The sequence below is a fragment of the Molothrus aeneus genome, chromosome 1 (assembly GCF_037042795.1).
Source record: "Molothrus aeneus isolate 106 chromosome 1, BPBGC_Maene_1.0, whole genome shotgun sequence".
Classification (NCBI taxonomy): domain Eukaryota; kingdom Metazoa; phylum Chordata; class Aves; order Passeriformes; family Icteridae; genus Molothrus; species Molothrus aeneus.
Genome location: NC_089646.1, coordinates 110778323 through 110798903, shown reverse-complemented (window position 1 = coordinate 110798903; position 20581 = coordinate 110778323). Strand labels below are relative to the sequence as shown.

General features: G+C 42.2%; 2 protein-coding genes across 2 annotated transcripts in view; one reads left to right on the top strand and one right to left on the bottom strand.

Moving 5' to 3' along the window:
- The window catches only part of SPIDR (scaffold protein involved in DNA repair), a 200099-nt gene extending 191831 nt beyond the window's left edge, over positions 1-8268 (bottom strand). Inside the window, exons 1-2 of the mRNA XM_066547116.1 lie at positions 7855-8268; positions 1406-2146 (exon numbers count right to left, since the gene is read on the bottom strand). Of these exons, the coding sequence (XP_066403213.1) occupies positions 1406-2146; positions 7855-8268 (1155 nt within the window). The remainder of the gene's footprint in view (positions 1-1405; positions 2147-7854) is intronic.
- The window catches only part of LOC136564713 (ethanolaminephosphotransferase 1-like), a 57849-nt gene continuing 45535 nt past the window's right edge, over positions 8268-20581 (top strand). The window contains exon 1 of the mRNA XM_066562948.1: positions 8268-8368. Coding sequence (XP_066419045.1) covers positions 8312-8368 — 57 coding nt within the window. The 5' untranslated portion in view covers positions 8268-8311. The remainder of the gene's footprint in view (positions 8369-20581) is intronic.

Below are 20581 nucleotides of genomic sequence, written 5' to 3'. Positions count from 1 at the left end.
ACAGTTCTGGTTAATTAGCTCTTTGTTTCACCATGCATCCTGCTCCACAGATTCAAGAAAATCTGAGAGATTCTGCTACCACCACACAGAAATTTATAACCACTACAAGCACTGAGAAAACAGTCCCCAAAGTCCCAAACCAAGGAAGTAAAGAAATACACCTTTTATATGAGATATTCCTCAGCTACTGCAAATTCTGGCACACTCCACTTGGAAGAAAACAAAAGAGAAGGACTTATGGTTGCTGATACTGACAGCAGTGGCTTTGAGTTCCAGATTTTTAATACAAATACCTTGTCACCATTTCCCACATTCTAAATTGTCTTAAAAACTGGGAACAAAACAACAACACCCCCACAAAAAAACCCTCCAGAGCCAAATTACCGGATCCCAAACTCCTTGTCAATTTAAATCTCTCCATATAAATATTTGATGTGAATTCAAGAAACTGGACCTAGAGCTTCAGTCCACAGTTACTGAGAGGGCCAGCAGCCTGCAGTGTCAATTTACAGGTTAATTTATGTGAAGTATAGTAGGTTATTTTAAAGCTTTTTTTTAGTAGTTTGAGAGCTGTTGACATTTTCGTCCATTAAAATTTCTTTTAAATGGGCTTATACTTAAAAAGCAGTTGAATGTGCACACCAGTATAGACAAAATTCTCTAGGAACCAGACCTGTAATTTGTCAGCTCTGTACATCAAACAACACTTGCAGTCCCTCTTTCAGCAGTACGTCAATATTAGCCTAAGCACGGACAATCAGAGCCAGCACATCCCAACTGCTCCTCTGCGGGGAACATCCAATGGACCAAGCAAATACCAAAGGAAAGGGATAGAAAAGCAGCACGGGGCGCTTCTCCTCCCTCCGCTCCCAGACAAGAAAGCGAAGCTGCTCAAAACAGTATCAATCCCGGCCAATTCCCACAATTCTCTTTTCCTCTCAAGTTTTACTCTCCCTGCACTTTTTCCCCGCCGGCCAAGTGAGCAGGCCGAGCTCGCCGCTCCCCCCGGTGCAGCTGTGCCACGGTGGATCTCACTGTTAGTGTTGCGCAACCGCGCACACCAGCACCGCGGGCAGGGCCCGGGCTCCCGCCCCGCGTTCCAGCGTGGCTGGTCCCCAGCACAAGCACCGCCTTGGAGCCGGATATGAACGGGCAGCGAGGGCACAGCGCGGCAGCGACTGCTGCTCTGCCGCCGCCGCCAACACCACCAGCCACCCCCGCGCCCCTCGCAGCGGGGCCGGGAGGCGCGGCTGGCCGGCGGCCAGGGCGCACGGCAAGGCCGCCGCGGGGAGCGCCACAGCTCGGCCCTGTGGGGCGGCCCGGGAGCATTGACCAGCCCGGCCAAGGAGCATTCACCGGCCCGGCCGAGCCCCTTCTCCTCCCGTCCCGCCGCGGCCGCCGGTACCTTCCCCTTCCCGCCGGGCATCGCCCCCGGCGCGGCGCCGCGTCCCCGGTCACGTGGCGGGGGAGCACCGGGGGCGGGGCCGAGGGAACCCCCGGCCCGTGCCCGCCCTTTGCAGCTTTGGCGCCGCCGGAGCTGCGGCTTCTGATTGGGCAGAGCAGGGGTGACGTAGCAGCAGGGCGGGGCTCCCGCGAAGGAGGGGTGCGGTGCGCGCGCGCTGGGGGCGGGCCGGTGGTGCGGGAGCCCTGCGGGAGCCCTGCGGGAGCCCTGCGGGAAACGCCAGTGCTGGCCCCGCGGGAGCCGCCAGTGCTGGCCCCGCGGGAGCCGCCAGTGCTGGCCCCGCGGGAGCCGCCAGTGCTGGCCCCGCGGGAGCCGCCAGTGCTGGCCCCGCGGGAGCCGCCAGTGCTGGCCCCGCGGGAGCCGCCAGTGCTGGCCCCGCGGGAGCCGCCAGTGCTGGCCCCGCGGGAGCCGCCAGTGCTGGCCCCGCGGGAGCCGCCAGTGCTGGCCCCGCGGGAGCCGCCAGTGCTGGCCCCGCGGGAGCCGCCAGTGCTGGCCCCGCGGGAGCCGCCAGTGCTGGCCCCGCGGGAGCCGCCAGTGCTGGCCCCGCGGGAGCCGCCAGTGCTGGCCCCGCGGCCCTTGTGCCCTCCCTGCCGAACTGCCCTGAGACCTCAGGCAGAGCTGGGGGCGCTGAGGGCGAGGGGGCTGCCGCGAACTGGGCCGTTTGTTCTCTGCCCAGGGCACGGGCTAAGTTTTGAGGGCATGGTGTGGAGAGCGACGTCTGAGCTCTGCCCTTCCCTGAGAAGTTTTTCAGCCTGGGTTTCGCCTCTACATCCTTCGTGATAGCCAAGGTCACTCATGCATCCTTCGTGATATCCGGATTCACTCAGAAGTAAATCTCAAATGAGTGTTTAATACCGCAAGGAAAGAAAGCACGGGGATGGAAACACTGGCTAGATACCTAAGCAAGTAATGTCTAAACACAAGGCACTTGATGAAAAATATTACTGTTACACCACTAAAATAAGATTTTTTTTAACTTCCTAAGCAAAAAGTAAGCCGATAAATGTACTGGCAAAAAGGGTAATGTCCGTGCAAAGATGTTGACTTGGAATTGGAGCTGCTTTGCATGGACATTCTCTTTTGTAAAATGATAAGTTGCAGTTAACAGAAGGAAAAAAGGCTGATCACCTTTGCAAATGTTTTGCTGGTGCAGGTGGAAACACTGGCAGAAAAAGATGGTTATTTTTATATTGGTTATAAAGGATGCTTATATTTTATATTTTACAGATAGGTTATTTTATATTGCTTAGTGTAGGTTCTTGACCAGGTCACCTTGGCTGTCAGTGCTGCTGTTAAACACAAGCAATAATAAACAATCTTTGTAAAATAAGGTATTGTATCTCATAGCTTGATTAGAATTTATAAAATACTTACATTTTGATAGAAGGTCCTGCATGACTGCATTTTTATTGTTGAGCCCTAATTACATATATCCGTCTATAGTTCAGTTTGTATTTTTCCCAAAGCACCCTATGGCAAATACCCGTCTGGAATTCCCTTTATAAAACTGCCACTAATTAAAGTGGATTTTGCAAACAGAAGAGCCAGAAACATCATCATCCAAACCCCATACTGCCTTTGATTTTTATATTCAAAACAGAATTAAAAGCACTGGGTTCTCATCCTTCCAAAAACTTGCTATATTTCTTCTGAAATTTCCAGACTGACAAATTAATTCTATTATATATCCTCAAGGTAGGGTTGGTTTTTTTTTTTTAATATATGTTATTGCACTGCTTAGCTAAATAATCTTATGTTAGAGCTGAACCACAGAGAAATGGACCACAGAAGTCTGGCCTACTTTAGTGAGTATATTTTCTCTGAACATAAATTCCTTCCAAGAATTCCAGGGTGCTCACACCTGGGAGGAACTTACTTCTGTAGAATCCCAAGAAGGTGATCGAGTCTATAGATTCCTTTTGTTTGTTTTCATGTTCTTCACAAACAAGTACTGAAATGACATGGAAGTAGAAGAAGCATGTGAGAAAACCACCATATATATTAGGAACTATAACAGAGCTGCAACTTTTTAAAAAATAATGTCTCCATTTCATTAATCAAAATAATGTGAAAAAAGAATAATAAAAGCCAAGCTTCTTGACAAAAGGTGAAATTTCATAATACCACTACATTATTCTTCAAGTCTGTTAAAAATTTCTGTGCATCATATTTTGGAACTAATAATTAACACAAATGGTTATTTTTTGAAGAACTGGTTTTTCAACTACATATACAAACATATCTGTGTTTTCACAGGCTTAAATAATGGTTTGAGTCCACTGTTTTATCTGATATACTGATTGACTGTATTTGCACTTGAGATCAAATCTACTGCTGCTCAGGGAACATTAAGAAATTGTGAACTTTTTCTATTTTTGTTGCATGAAAATTTTATGAAAACAATACAATTTCTGTTAGCAACAAAAATTTATTTCTGTAGTGAAATCCAGAAAAAAAGGGAATTTATAAAAAAAAGGGAATTAATTTTTTTGTGGTGCTGTTGGTTGCACCAATGTTCCTTAATCCACATGTAGAAAAAACTCTTTCAAAGAAACAGAAAGTATTTTACACAGATGAGTTAAAGGTAAGGAAGCTTAAATTACTGAAGTTTGGAACACTTGTTTATATTGATTGAATGTGCCCGTCCTTCCTTCTAATATGGGTTTATGGATTCATTTCCTCTTACAGAGCATTAAGTTAGAGCTTTAAAAGCTTTTCAGTGTACAAAGTCTGGTACAGACAATGTCAAATTCAAACACAGAAAAAGGTTTTTGATTTGAGTCATTCCTTCAGGAAAGTTTTAAAAGTCACAAGTATCTCAGACACTGAACTGTGATGAAGTAGGTGAGGAAAAACTCATCAAGTATTTTAGAGTCTGTCTTTCAGGGTCAGATGGGTTTTTATGAGTTTGTCAGGCAAGAGGTGATCCAAAGGCCTAGGCTAGACAGATCACAGTCTAGATCCAAAATAACATTTTCTTCTGCAGACTGTGTTGCAGTTTGATCACTCCAAGCTTTCTAAAGTTTTTTTTAGGAAGTAACACGAAACACTTAAATCTTTTTAATCCTCAAGCTACAATGTCAGTTCCACTTTAAATTAAATTGTACTGCTTCACAGTCCAGTGCATCACTATGCTGAGGCGAGCTGTAAACTGTGGAAGAAATGGGGAAAAAAAATCCCACAAAACCCCTCAGGGGATGCCAGATTGCAGTGGATCAAAGAGTCAATTTCTAACATTCACACAAATTAAAAATTAATAGCTGATCATTTAAGAATCAAAAGCAAAAAAAAGGTTTTAAATGAATCAGCACACCCAGGAAGCATCTCTTTAGCAGCCCTTGCCCCTGGGTCCGAAAGACAGGAGGGGCTCCAGCCTCTGGAGTGTCCTGGCTGCTCACTGAGCCTAAGCCAGCTCATCCCAGCATCCTTGCTCCAAGTGCTCCCCTGGCATCTTGCAGTGGCTGACATTTTTCTCATCTCCTGCTATTTCTCTGTGTCAGTGCTATAAAAGGAGTATGAGTACATAACTTTCTGGCAGCCACTAACATTTGGGAAACATATTTGCCTACTTTTTATGAGACGACTCTGTAGTTTAATGGGGTTAGTGCAAATAAAATAATATTTTTCAATCTGAAACTGAACATCTGTCATATAAGTACTCTCTTTTGGCTCTAGCTGGTGAGAAAAAAATGCAGGCCCATATTCAGAGCTGGAGAAAAGTGACGTATTTTAAACTTCAATCATTAGACCAGTTTACTGCCATGGAAGTTTTTCCTCCTAATTTAATTCAACAAGATTTTAAAATTACAGAAGGACATATAACACTGAACTTTATAAATTTTAGTACATCCAGATATTGAATTTCTTCTTTTAGGTCTAGTATTAATACAACTTTAGCCTAATCATGGCTGTGGTGTACCCTTGTGTTGAAGAGTTTACAAACAGGGTTCCTGAAAAATGCCTTGCCCAAGGGAGAATACTATGTTAAAGAGTGGCTAGGGTAATACATTAGTTCCTTCTTCTACTGCTTTGGCAGCTGGTCGTTTTGGGTTTGGTCTCTACATGATTTTTTTCTGCTTTTTTTCACTTCTTGAAGTAGGCAGGAATGTGCTATTAGATGCCTTCTAGATAAAGGCTATTGCATAGTACACAGCTTTAAGGTGGGGAATAAACAAGACACAATAAATTATTAAAAATCAAAGTTGCCATACTAGGCAGTCTTCCCTATCCAAGAAGCTCCATCATTATTAATTTATTATTATAACTTAGAGAGAGAAGAATGAAACCCAAGGATTTATTGGGTTATTTATTTATTATTTACTTCATATATATATATGTGTGTGTGCATGTGAATAATGTTTTTATTATTTATTCTGGGCCATCCTGAGCCCTCATCTATTTGCCTACCATTCTGGTATGCATGGAGACATACTGTAGCAGGTAAAGCTCATGGCTTGAGCTTGGATTGCACCTGGGCTTGGCTAGTCTGTGTGTGTGGTCTTAAAGGCCAACTATTCATATGAACCATGATGCCTAAATCAAGGAAATTCCTTAAATCAACAAATCTGTCGCCCTGATTTTTAAAGTTTTTCTAAGCCTTCTGGTGTTTACATTCTTGTAACGAACTTTCTCACACACTTTATGTAAACAACTTATTGTTTTGCATTCTTTTGTGGAGGAGGAGAAATTTGATGGACTGTTGGTTTGTCCAGAGTCATTGGAGAGGTGGCACTGGCACCCTCCAACCCACTGTTACTTTTGGAAATCTATAAATGTTGGAGTCAGAAATTAAAAATTCTCTTCTTACCCTTGAGAGAGCTGCATGTCCACGTCATGTTATTTCATGTCCTATAGCGACACAGATCAATTTCCACAGTAATTTCCACAATGCAATTTCCACAGTATTCTCAAACCCCATGCTACTTGTGTCTCAGCTTGCTCTGTGATATTCCATACTTATTCACCCCTCTGTTTCCTGCTCTTTAGTATAACTTAAGCTGCCTCCTTTGATGTGCTCATTAGCAGACACGGAACATGCTGAAGTACGAGTTTGAGCAATTGCATTTTCACATGTAGGCAGTCTTTGACATTCCCTGTTTAGTGGAGTATTTGTGAGGGTTTGAGGGTTTTTTTGTGTTTCACTTCTCACCAAAATAGTTTTGAGAGAATAGGAAATACAACTTGTATTCTCTGTCTGCTATATCTATGTATCTTCTGTATCTATATATTTTTGACATAAATCTAGAAGCCTGCAAAGAGAAAAAATTCTCTTTTTTGCCTACCTTCTACCTTTCAGAAAAGCAAACACTTTTTCTACTACTGTCCATCATACTCCCAATATTTGTTCAGATGAATTTCTACTTTCATGTTTGAGGCTTCTAAGGTTAGAGTTAAGAAGTGAAAGTGATAATTCTAAAATGCTTTGGCCTGTTTTAGTAATTTGCTTTGCTTGCACTAAAAAACTTCAGTGAGTACCGTACAGGTCGTGAATCTTTTCTTATGTACCCTTGTAAATTAATTCAATAGCATAACACAATTTTAAAATGTGATAATAACAATGGAGGGGATCCCAAATCAAAATTCAGGCTGTGAACACTAATTAAAATTAGAGTTGGCTCATGAACTAAAGTTCATACACTTTAGCTTTCTTAACTGGTATCAAGCTTTTAACTGAGTAACCTGAAGCTAAGTATTAAAGTTCTGGGTTGTTTTCAAAAGCAGAAGTTCAGCTGCTGCTGCTGCTGGAAGCAGAATGCAGGTATAAGCACATCTCAATTGATTAATGTGTAATTAATAATACAGAACAAAAACCATTGCGTACAGTTTGCACTTAACGATCATAACTTGTGCATAATTCCTATCAAACCTGCCCAGTTTGTAAAATAACACTGGCTCTCACAATATATGAGATGCCTCGTGGGGTGCAAGTAATGGATTTTAATTGATTTTCTTTCTGGATAGATTCCATTTGGTCCATAAAATCTCAGACCTTGGCGTGTATGATTTCAACTCTCTCTCCCAGGTAACACAAGGTGTCATGCCATATGCTGAAATACGTTTGCAGCTGAAACATTACTCCTGATGCTTTCCAGTGTTTTGGGGGTTTTTTTGTTTGTTTGTTTTTGGTTTCGTGTTTTTGTTTTTGGTTGTTGGGTTTTTTTTTTTGGGGGGGGGGGGGTGTTTTTTGTTTTTTGCCTATACCAGTGCCTCACTTCCGTAGAAATCAGGAGGCACAGAGTGCGCTGCTGACTGATGTGGTGTGGCAGACTCCAGTGCAGGTGCAATAATAAGAAACAAGACTCAGATTATTGTTGGAACGTAAATATAAACCTTAATCCTTAGTGTCACTTGTTTCTGAAAAGCGGCACTTAACACAGTTTGTGTAGTGTTACTTGGCATGTTTTGCTTTTGTTACTCAGAGTTGTTCTGTATAGCGACTTCACGGGCGTGCCCTCCCTCCCGTATGCTGTAAATACAGCATCTTCAATAGACCCGTAGCGAGAAAAACAGTTTGGAGGTGATTCCGCGACGTGCCTAGGTACCGTGAGGTCATTAGGGGTGTGAAATACACCCTGTTGGCAGGCGGGCACCGGAGCGTTCTGGGGCCGCGGGAAGCCGCCCGCTCCCACGGGAGCCGCCCGGGAGCCAGCGCCGGGAGCCAGCGCCGGGAGCCAGCGCCGCGGGCAGCCCCGGCCTGGGTGCCCGGAGCCGGGGGCAGGTCCAGCCCGCGGGGCGCGGCCGGGGAGCCGCCCTCCGCCCGCCCCCGGCCCCGCCGCCTCCCTCATCCGTCCTCCCATCGCTGCCATCCCTCCGTGCCTCGGTGCCGGCGCGGCGCAGGGCAGGGCGGCGATGTGGCGGTGGCGCTATGTGAGCGGCCGGCAGCTACACGGCTTCCGACACTACAAGGTACGGGGAAGGTACGAGGCAGCCCCGGGGCCGGGAGGGAGGGCGGGCGGCGGACGGGCAGCCCCGGGTGGCATCTCGGCTCCGGAGCACTCCGCTTCGGGCGGCTGGGTCCCGGCCCCGCTGTGAATGCGGCCCCGGCCGGCCGGGCCATCCCTCCGCCGCCGGAGGGTCCGCAGGGCTCCCTCCACCTGTGCCCGCAGGGGGATGTCCCGCACCTCCGCCTGTGCCCGGCTCCGATGGAGTGCGTGCCCTGGGCAGGAGGTGGGTGTTCGCGGGGCGGCAGGTGGGTCTCGGTGGAGGCAGAGTGAACTGGGTTTTGAGTGAGTATCAACGTCTGTCAAAGCTGTGCCCGTTTTAGAGCAGCGTGGTTTTGGAGGCATCCGGTGTTTCTGTAAGAAAGCACGCATTGATGCTGCTTGTCTGGCTGTCTGCAAAGCCTTCGGACGCAGGAATGCTCTGGCGTTGAGAAATAAATAAGAAAGCTGTCAGAGGGGGGAAAGAAAAACTTGAAATAATTTGATCTAAACCTCATGTTTGCAAACAACCGACATGCAGAATCTCAGTGAATGGGTGAATCATTAGATATTTGAATTTACCAGTGTTATGTCATGGACTTAGGAGTTACGGGGGATGCAGTACAGGGATCATCCAGGTTTGTGCCAGTTGAGGTGCAGGTGTCTGAAATGGGCCATGCCACCGTGTTCATGCACCCTCACCTCTTTCCTTGTGAAAAGCAGGAGGGGCAGACCAGCTTCTACCAGCACAACACCCAGCCTATTATTTTATGTTCAGTTTGCCAAAGCAGCCCTACACCATGCTCCCCAAGATTCTTACCTTCTTGCTTTTACCGTGTGCCTTCCCAGGCTGGGCTCCAACCAGGGCATTCAGCTTTTCCTGGTTCCTATCAAGCCCTTCCGTTCCCTGGGCCAGCAGCTCTGCCTGTTTACCTCAGCAGGAATGAAGGTGGAGGAAGTGTGGCTTCGAGAGTGTTCTCCAGGTCGCTTCCTAGGAACTTGTTATGCACAGAAGCTAATTTAAATGTACCAACCTGTTTGTGTGTCTCCGATGTGAGTGGGATAAAACATTCTGCCAGCTGCTTCTGGCCACAGGGCATGAGTTGTGCAGGTCTGTGCTTGAATGGTGAAGCCACAGTCTTGACTGAGATCAGGAGGAAGAAAAATAAAAAGCAAGTTTTAAGATAAATGGATGTTGTTATTTAAGTAACTTCCCTGAATTATTTGAATTCATAGTACAAATATGGGAATGCTTGTATTACATTCTTTCTTATCACTTGAATGAAAATAGCTTCAAACAGGTGCAGATGAGGAATAATCAAGACAACATTTTTAAAAAAACCTGTAATCATTGTGCCATACTTATGATTTACAGGGCAAATTATTACCAAAAGGCAGAATCACATATCAAATAATTTAATTTTAGTACATTGGTTTCTCAAGAGCATTGCTAAGAAACTACGTAGGGTAATTTTCCTTAAAGTACAAGCATCAGCCAACACAGATACTTAAGTATCTGTTCTTCTGTGTTCTGAAAAAAACCCCTAGTAACTGCAGGCTTTAGAAAGATGAAATCAAATGGTTTTCTTTTACCTGAGGTGACCTGGGACTAGGATATCTTGGAAATAAATAAATCCAAATGGCATATGTTTCACACAGAGAAGTACAGCTACATGAGGTTGGTGCTGCTGAGCTGGTCAGGTATCTGCACCATTTTCCTGGTGCTCCAGGTTGCAGGAGGACCTGGCAGGTGTTGGCAGCTCTCCCTATTCCTAAACGCTGCTCACAGTGATTTAATGTACTCCAAAAATACAAAAGGGGTGCAGCAAGGAAACACTAATCATTACCACAATCTCTTGTCCTTCACTCTTCCATACCTGGGGCTGCCACAACTGCAGCTTTGTTCTCACCACCTCCCAGGCCTGACACATGCTCTTCAACCTTCTGTTGTCCTCTGGCTGCCATCCCTTCCCCTTCAGCCTAGGGCCTTACTGCATCCTGGTCCTTCAGCTTCCCAGCCCCTTGGAGGAGATTGCTGCTTCCTTTGCTCCCTACTCAACAGGTGCTAAACTCTGATCACTGTGCCCAGCCCACATGGGTTACCTCTTCTTACAACCTCCTCGATGGTTCTGCCCTGTGTTTCCTGGTGAACTCAGGTGTGGAGTAGTGTGGAGGGATATGTGCGTTGGCCCTGTGAAGAACTAGATAATCTCTGAAAGGATCTGTAAGCATACATTCAATATTGAGCTAAAACGCTTCTGGATTTGAAATGTGCATAGAAACTTTAGATTTAGTAGCATCCATCTCTCTGTTGTACATCACACTGCAGCATTGTACTCACAGTACTCTCAGTGGCTTAATGTACTCCATACTTTGCACAATTTATCTGCTGAGCGTAACACAGCTTAAAAAAATAATTTGTGTAATCAACTGCTTTTGTAAATATGGCCTGAAAAAAATGCTGTTCAATTTTCAAAATTTTCACACAGCTGAATTCATTTCTCTGCCATGAATGCTCCAATTGTATGTTTCAGGCACTGTCTGTCTCCTGTTTGCAATTGGAGGAGGGCCTTGGCAACAAAACCAGCACAGTTCTTTGCTCAGGGAATGGCAGACCTCTAATGAATGCAAAGATTTCAGCACCTTTTAGCATGTTAGGTCCATGGATATTAGGCTTTTGAAGCAAGTTTTCCCCAGTTACCAAGCTTTGGCTTACATCACAGAGTGACCTCAGAGCACAAAAATGCATTCCCTTAGGATGAACCTAAACCAGCTAACAAACACACAAGTACCCCCAGTACATTCAGTCCCTAGTATTATAATGGAACCAGCTTATGTGATACCTTCTGAAATCCTTATAGCACAGGCACTGGCTCCTCAGGACTAGCTATTTCACTTTACTAATCTATTCCCATTCATTCTGCCTGTTAATGGGGTTTTAGAGATTCAGTGTTCCTTTTTCTGCTTAAAAGCACACTGAGAACAGGTGGAGATGTGACAGTGAGACAGTTCAGACACAACCCTGAATATTACTGCTGTGATATTTCTGCCACCTTCTTGCCTCTGGGGCAGGTGCTGATTTCAGGACAGTTGCATGCTCAGGTGATTTGCTGCAACTGTATCACAGAAGATTCTTATCTTTGGTTTGTGTCCTGTTCTCCAGGACATGGAGCAACACGGCCAAAAAGCTACAGCCAACTGGAATTGTAGGGCTTGGATCATGTCGTTCCTACTTTTATGTTTTATCAGCATTTTGTAGTTCTAGAAGAGCAGCCATGGAATTACACTGCTACCTTTTGTTTTTTCTGCCTGCTTGGGTTTCTGTTGGAAACAAGCTGTTCTGCAACAACCAGGTGATGAGTACAGATAAAAGCAGAATTTGGTTCTTTATTTTTATTCTTCTCACCAGAATGCAGTAATGTCAGTGGTGAGCTCTTGTTGCCATTGTCTCTTCTCATCACTTCATTTCTTAGGATTTCCCTTGCATATTTGCCTTGAGTCACCTTTTTTTACAGTACCTGGGCACAGAGGTTCTTCAAGCCAGAAAACTGATGCTTTATCCTGTTTGAGAATAAAAGAGATCTAAGAACAAGCTATAGAAGCTTGACTCAAATAATAGGCCTGGAAAAGATGATTTTAAAAATCAGATACAACATTAAAATTTGATATCTAAGGTTTCACATTTTCATCTTGTTTTGTCCACATTATTTCTATCCTCAAAGTCATTTTTTAGCAGGTAGCTCTGTGTGGATAAAGGGTGTGGTGAAGAGGGGAGAGTAAATGAGGTACAAGTAGTTTAATTTCAGTGAGGGGTCTGCTACTGTCTCGTGTTCTCACAAGTAAAGTAGGTAGAGGTAATTAAGACAAAAACATTGTGAAATTGAAACATTTTAAAGAGTTTAAAATATTTCTTCAAAGAGAATGGAAACATTTAAAGTTTTCTGTCAAAGTAGGAAGTTCTATCAACATACACAGCTACCTCTCTGTCTGAACTCCATTGCTGTTCGATACTTTCATTAAGTAACAGAAGGGAGAACATTGTAAAATTTTCACTATACTTGAGAATTTTGAAGAATAGGTTTATTATTTAAAATATACTTGGAAAAGGGATATAATAGCCAGAAATCAATATGAAAAAATTCAGTAAACAAGGTTTTGCTTAGGGGAAAGAAAATCAACATTTAAAACATAAAATTAGAGACAACAGAGTGCAGGAAAGATACCAGGGGATCAGAGTGTTGACAGCATTGTGGCTGTTATAATAAAGGGAAAAAAGATCTTAAGCTGGAAGTGTCATAAATATGTCAAAGGGTTACATTTACTGCTGTAGCTGATGTACTGATCAGGTATCAAGTGGAATAATGTGTCCTGCCTGCTTTGGCCCACAGTTTGCAGTCCTCAGAATGACAGTATGAATAACAAGAGGCTTAGAAAAGATGAGCTGTGTGAGACAGTCTGAGTAAAGTGGGAGTAAGAGCCTAGTAAAGAGTGCCCTTTGAAAGAAAGACAAGATGTGAGTTTTGGCTGCACAAAGACAAATTTAAGGCATCTGCTATGTCAGTCTTATGTTAATAAGGCCTGCTGGAACAGGTACTAAAGGGGATTGGGCAATCATTTTATCAGTCTTAAGAAATTACTTGATTTCTCTGAGGCAAGATCAACAATCTAGTGTTGAGTATTAATAAACAAACAGTTGCTGACACCTTTTTATGAAAGTTTTGGGTAATGTATTTTCTTTTAATGTGCTGGCATGTTTGCTTTCTGCAAGCAATGGGGCCATTACCTCATGGAAACTTGATCTGCATCCTTAATGTATACTGAACGTGATCTTGCATTAGGTGAACACTCTGGACTAGAAGATCTCTCAAATTACATCCCAGGCCTCATTTTGGAGGGTTAGAGAAACAAGATCAGATGCATAGTGATCACGTTTCAAGGTCCGACTCTTTCTCTTACACTGACTTATACCAGAAGAGCAAAGTGTGTTGAGTATAATCTAGTGAATTAGTGTCTGGAAGTTCAGGATTGGATTTCTGTGAAGTCTATGCTTTTCCAAGACTACAAGCGTAACTATGAGATTTAGGAAAATCATGGGTTCTGCTCACCTTAACTGAACAATAATTTTGCTTTCTACTCTGGTAACACAAGGAGTTTACATGATTTTGAAAATTTAGGAGAAGAAACTTTCATTTGCATACTTACTTGGATCTACTTAAGAGACAGTTAATGATGGTCATTGCAATAATGCTCATTGCACATGGACAATTTTATGTATATTGAGTACTTTCTTTACATGTTTATTATATAGTGTTTTTCCACATAGTATTTTTAGGTTTTTTTCACTAATATTTAATTCCAAATATTATCTGAATGCAGTTATCAGCTGTGTCTGCTGTAGTTAGATTTTTCAAACCACCAGAGTTTATTAAACTGTGTCCTTGAATATTTGAGGCAGTGAAAACTAATGTTGTCTGGCTTCAATAAAACCATGAGTCAACAGCCCACTGTTCTACAAATAAAATCTTGCAGTCTCCTTCATGTTACTTTGATGGAAGACTGGAGTTGTAATTAAATGTTGTTGAATAGTATGTGAAATAAACCAAATAACTCATTAGTCTTACATTATCTGTCACTGCATTCATGTGTCTCATGTTTCAAAGAGCCATGGGCCAACTGAATATGTCATTCTGAAAGACAATCTTCATGCATGCATTACCTCTTTTTCCTCGTCCTGTTGTGATTGTAGCTGACAATGTAGCATTTCATGAGTTCTGTAATCATTATCTTCCTTCTACATAACACATGCTAATGAACCAACAACTTAATGAAATCATATCACAGAGATGCTGCATTTGATGTAACTTGCTGCAGGACTTTTTTCCCAATGATGGGAAATTGTACATGGTTTTGAGTGCAGTGTTACACCCATTAATTTACAAAGGTTCATTAGATCACTTTTGAGACAGATATGCTCAATATAAAGAGTTGTATGCCTTGTTGAATCTCAAAAAAGTGCAAATACCAACTGCATCATTTCATTTGATTGCTTTATCAAGAGATATTAGCATTCTGAGGTGCTTTTTGGATTTTTATGTGTAGAATATAGATGTATACATATGTATTTTTGTTTATTCATCTGTGTTTTAATAGAAGACTAATTGAAAAGATGTAGCTGTGATTTGAATGTGTAATGTTTGTCATAAATCTACAGGAACCCTTATTCTAAGGGTTGTTTTATAGAGGTAGGAATCTTTCTGTGAAGTAACCCCTCTCTTGTGCCTCAGGATATTAGATAACACAAGGGTTCAGTGTATGTGCTACAGAGCCACTGTTCTGCAGCTCTTACGGAAACTACAACATGCTTTTAATCTGTCTTCCCTTTTGGGCTTGGAGTGGTTTCCCCACTTTGGGTTCCCCAGGTGTTTAGGTACACCTTCTGGCAGAGCTCCAGCTGGATGGGTACTTGGTCTACTGTTAGATCTTTAAAGGGCTGCTGGCACATACATGTTTGTACATGCACAGAAATAGGTGTAGCACAAAATCCTGCTGTTGTTTCCTTTTACGGACTGTGGAAGTCCAGTCTGCACAAAAAAAAACAACCCGTAGAAATCAACTTTCTTGCTATGTTAGAGCTTCCTTGAATAGCAAGTTAAGGATCAGTTGTGCAGCTCCTTGAGAGTGTGCAGGTCTTGGTTTTGGCAGGATTTATATTTTCACCATTCTGGCCCAGCCTCTACCTTTGTCCCTTTACAGCAGCACATATGCAGCTCTCTTCTATTACCCCTTGCTCAATATCATGTTTCTATGTTCTTATTAATTATTTTGGCTTTGTTGTTAAGTGCTTGAACATGTCCCATGTAAGCCTTCTCCTTAAGAGAAATTAGGCAGCTCCTTAATATAACTACTATGAGTTGAAAACTGGTTGCTGACTTCCAGTCCCACTGACTGTCCGCCTCTCTATGGTCTGGATAAAGCACTTGGTTTTGAGCCTATGTTGAGAAGGAGGAAACCTGCTGAGGTCCCTTCTGACCTGAATGATCCTGTGATCCAAACCCATGGTTCTGTGACTTTGAGGCCGTGGCACTGCTCTGCAAGCAAGGGGATGTGCCACTGGCAGGCACGAGTCCCTAAGAGTGGCCTGTCCTGACCCACAGCTCTACGTGCCCGTGACCTCATGGACATGGGTCCATACATACTTCATTAAGGGAAAGGATGTAGCACAGGACTCAATGTGTGTCAGGATTCCTGAAAATGAGCAAGTGAATGATAAACACACCTTTGCAACAAAACATCCCCAGGACAGCATTTTGAGTCATAACAACTTCCTGATGACTTCGCAATACCAATCAGAATTGTGGAATTGCACAAACCATGATGTTCTATTATTTGCTATGAATAATATCAGGTGGAAGGAAAATCTAACTATATTTTCTAGCTGTAGTGTGCACAGGCTAATGGAAATGAAGGGGGCAAAGTGAGAGGGGAGAGAGGAGCTCAGGAGCCCAACTCGGGCAGCCTCTTCCTTCACAGTGCAGCTGCATCCAGCCCTAGTACAGGCTTATAACTCCTGGACTTAGGTATTGGTGATCTAATAAAAAAACAAAACCAAAAAACAGCAAAACAAAACAAAACCACCAAAACAAAAAACCCCATATATATATATATGTGGGTAGGGGAAAATGCAGAATACACCAAATTATTGTAGAAGAGACAGAAAACCCAAGCCATTATTTATGAATAATTAACTAACTGAGGATATAATGTAAAGCAATTCTGTTATTAGAAGTAACAGGACTGTGTTTTGGAATACATCAGCACTTAAAGTGCTGAACATATTTGGCATCCACAGTGTTGTGGAGCTCTGTTATTTGTAGCATGCTTCTCTTTCTTCCCTGTGTGAAGCTTTTGTTAAGATCCAAGACTGTGTTCCATAATAACTACAAACCTGTAGAAACATATATAAAGTAGAGTTAAACTCCACATGTTTAACGTATTCTAGGAATCAGAAGGATTGATGGAAAATTGTTAACAGATGTGCCAGTATTTCAGTATTTTCTTTAATTTTTGTGTGGTTCCTGAAGTGTAAGGTTTCACAGAAGCCAAGTTCACATTGCATAAGACATTGCCCAGAAGGGTGATTTCCCACTGAGCTCTCTTCAATATCGACTGGTCCATACCCTGGACTGAGAGTCTCATCTTCCAGTTTTCAAAACCACAAAAACCCCTTACCTTGTGCAAAAGAGAGTTCATTGTCATGCCTCCCATCTCTTTGTCTGTCATTTACAAAACACAGGTGTTGTGAATGTAAATGACTGAGTGGTATGATACCTGGGACAAGATGATTTAAGTACAGGAAAGGAATAATCTGTTAGTATAAAAAGCAGCTGAAGTTGAAATAATGATATAATGTAGTTATGCAACTATGTTTCTTGCAGCTTGCTTTCTCCCCTGACTCTGAAGTGTGTGTAGATGTGCTTTATATTTTTCTCTTAATTACAGTCATTCCAAAATTTTATTCTTGTGATGCCTCCACAATGCAAAGCTGGAAAGGGCTGAGGAGTCCTGTGAAGATCCAGTGTCTGCTCTCATTAATGGTTAGCTCACTCCCTGTTTGGGTTTTGTTTATTTATTTCTCCAAAGTCTCTCCAAGGCAATAGCTAGGCTTATGGTTTGGAAATAGTCAGTTCTGGAGGTAGTGCACATCATTTTTTGGTTTCACCATCCTTCAGCACTCTTCCAACATGGGCATTTGGGTTTTTGAACATGCACAGCAGACAGGGCTCACTTTCATACTCTGAAAATGCCATATTGCTGGGTTACAGTGTAGTCTCCAGATTATTTCAGATACTTTGAACCTAAATATATTGAATGCTAATGATGTGTTGGGTGTGTGGGGCCAGATGATGAGGCCCAACACCTCTCCAGCAGATGCTGTGCTGTGCTGATGTGACCAGTTTGCAATAATGGGAAGTATTTCTAAGCTGTGTGGATGTGAGCCAGAAGGTACCATTTGTCTTATATTTAGCAGAGCAGACCTTGAACACTGTGAGTGCTTTTGCCCCTTGGTTTTGGCTCTGCTCTGTCACTGCAGAACAGTTGTCTTTCTACCGTGTAGCCAAACCTTCGCTTTTGCTCAATTTTCTTTCTTCTGTTTTCCTGTTACTTTTCTGAATTGTTTACCCCTTCCCCCACCTCATCCCCCTCCCCCTCCTTAATCTTGTTTCCTTTCCCCTTTAACACAGGTGACCAGCAGAAACTTCATCCTGTGCTGGATCCCCTGGATGGAAATTAAGATGCAGGAATACAAAGTAAAAGCACAATTCATGTGTGCTGCCCGAGTCACCATGTATGTGTGCATGTGTCTGGTGTCTGTATTCTCATTTCTAGCTCTTCTAGAAGCCATTAACACTGAGAGAGAAAGCAGATGACTTTCAAGGAGATATCAGCTATTAAATAAAACCAGAAGAGGCATTTTTAATTTTGGGAGTAAGATGAAATCAATGCCATTTTTCCTATTCCCTTACTACTGCCATTCCTTCCCAACTGTTACGACTTCTTTAAAAATAATTGAGAGAAGCTTTCTGATTATTCCAAGCCCTTCTTCTTTGTATAAGGACAATCAATCCCCTTTCCAGGGCAGAAACTGTTTGCAGGGGAGTGCTTAGTACTTGTATAAGCCTTGCACTTAAAAACCTCCAACACGCTTATCCTCTCCACTTTTGTCTTTTAGTATAAGTGCCCTGAAAATGACAGAATTGCACAATAGCAAATGGCAGTGCTTTTTTTCTGTCGGGTTCAATGGACTCTTGCATTCATGTTCATTGGTCATAATGTGAGCATATTACTCAGTACTTTGCTTTTCTGAGCAGCCATGAACATTAAACTCCTGAGGATTTCATGGCCTTGAGGTTAGTAGCTTCTTGGGAGCAGAACAAAGCAGAGTATTAAATGGTATAGCAGACTTTATTTGTCAAGTTTTATTTTTTGCCGTGACTGAAAACTATTTTTCCATGGGTGTTTCCTTTGGTCTGGCTAAAACAAATTATTGTGGAGGGAAGTGCAAATTTCCATTCTTCTGCACATCTGCTGAATGTTCCTTCCCTGCCCAGAGGACCAACAGTTCAGCCACAGACACAGGAATTAACAGGATGAAGTGTGGTGTGTCTTGAAATGTCTTTAGGTGACAAAAGCTGTCAGTAATTCTCCTTTTTTAAACTTTTTCCAGTAAGGTCTGTTTTGATTTTTGGTGCTTGACTTTGGAAACTGTGAGGCAAACAAAAAGCTGACTGTGTCTCTTTTTTGTGTCTGTTATGTAGAGATATGTTGGAAAGCTACCTGATCTCTTACATTTCCCAGTAAAGAAAATACAAAAATTATGTAACATCTATATAGTCTCTTTTATTTTCTCTATAAGAAAACAATTTCAAAGAAATGAGACTGATTTTCCCTTTTTTTTCTTCTAAGAGCAAGCAGTAGTTCTGAACATCCAGTGAATATTTTGGATAGAAAGCCTCGTTTTACTGTTGTCGTTTAACTAGCATGTTTTGATTTTATTAATGCCTTTGACTTGGGGGTGAGGGGGGAAAGAGAATGCCAAAGTAGAAGCAAGGGTAAAACTCCCTTATTTTGACCTTTGCACATTCTTATCCAGGTATGGCTGAATTAATTGAATTTGCTGGTCAGCAAATTGTCCCATATTTCACAAAGTCTTTGAATACCAGCTGGGGTAAAGAAATGGGCAGTGGCCACAGTGAAATTTTGAGCAGACTCGTGATTACCTGGAACCTCAAAAGTGCTTATGGATCCTTTGAATTTTCTTCATTCTCAGAGGATTTCCATAGTTCTCATGTGAATTAAGTGGTAGCTGACTGGTCTGTTGGGATAAGTATTTTATAGCTTGGTATTATTGCTAATTTTGGCATAAATGTAAGCAAAGCCCACAGGTTTTGGTAATTCACATGCAAGCTGGACTATCAAAACTTCAAACAGTTGTAATAATCAGTGTTTGAAAGACAAATACAGAATCTGGGCCTGCAAATACATACAGAATAATGAAAAGTAAAGTTTTACCTGTGAATTAATTTTTTTCTGAAGTAACGAATTTAAGAATTCTAATATATATTCTGGTGGAAAATCTGTTGATGACAAAATTGCATTGTGTATTAAGTAATGTGGGTGGCAGCAACAGAGAAAAAATATACATCAGAGTGAACATACATACAGTGAACATACATACATACATACATAGAGCATTTTTAGAAAAAAGTAAAATCAGTGATGTACACTACATTAAACTGAAAATTTTATTCCCTTTGGAAATTTAGGCAGTCTGGTCTGACCAGTTACTGCTAGATGATTTTTTTGATATTTGTCAGTATGTATTTACAGGGAATAGCTGTGTTAGAATAATTTTATTGATGGTAGGCTTATGATCTGTGATTTAAACTTGAACACACAAAATTACTATGTGAATGCTTTGTTTTGTCCAGAAGGTAATTAAGACATATGCTTTGTATTCAGATAGAAAAAAGGAAATGTATGGAAGAGTTCCTAAGCATTTCATATGTAGGTACATGAGTTTAAGACAAGTGCCCAAGTTGCTTTGATAATTAATGACTTGGAACAGGTACTTCCAGAATGCAGTCTCCTCCAAAGAGTGGTTGGCTTACAGAGGTTCATAAATTAACTATATTTATGGAGAGACAATTAACTGTTAGCTGAAGTTATGTGAAAGGAGACTCTTTGTCATCAGCTCTTCTGCAAGTGAACAGCTTTGTCAAACTGTGGTCTAACACATCCCATCTCACTCCCATTTTCTGCACATGATGTTTGGACAGTGCTATATATAGATATAACTGAATCTTTGTGAGTCATATGCATCATCCTAGCAATGTTAAGCCATATATGCACTTTCAAAGTCCAAGAATTTCTGAAATAATTACATGTACCATCCCGATGACGGATAACTTCTTCCAATGTCTACCTGTCAGGGCTCAAGTACATGGTTTTGAGTGATATTATCAATTTGAGTGATATTATCACTCAATTTGAGTGATATTATCAATTTGAGTGATATTATCAATTATCAAGTTCTTCCTAAGATTATTCTGTGTTCTGCAGTCTCAAGGCAGGATAAAACTTGATACTGTCCTCTGAGGAAAAATGAGACAACAGCAATTCAGGGTGGCCTTGGATTTCT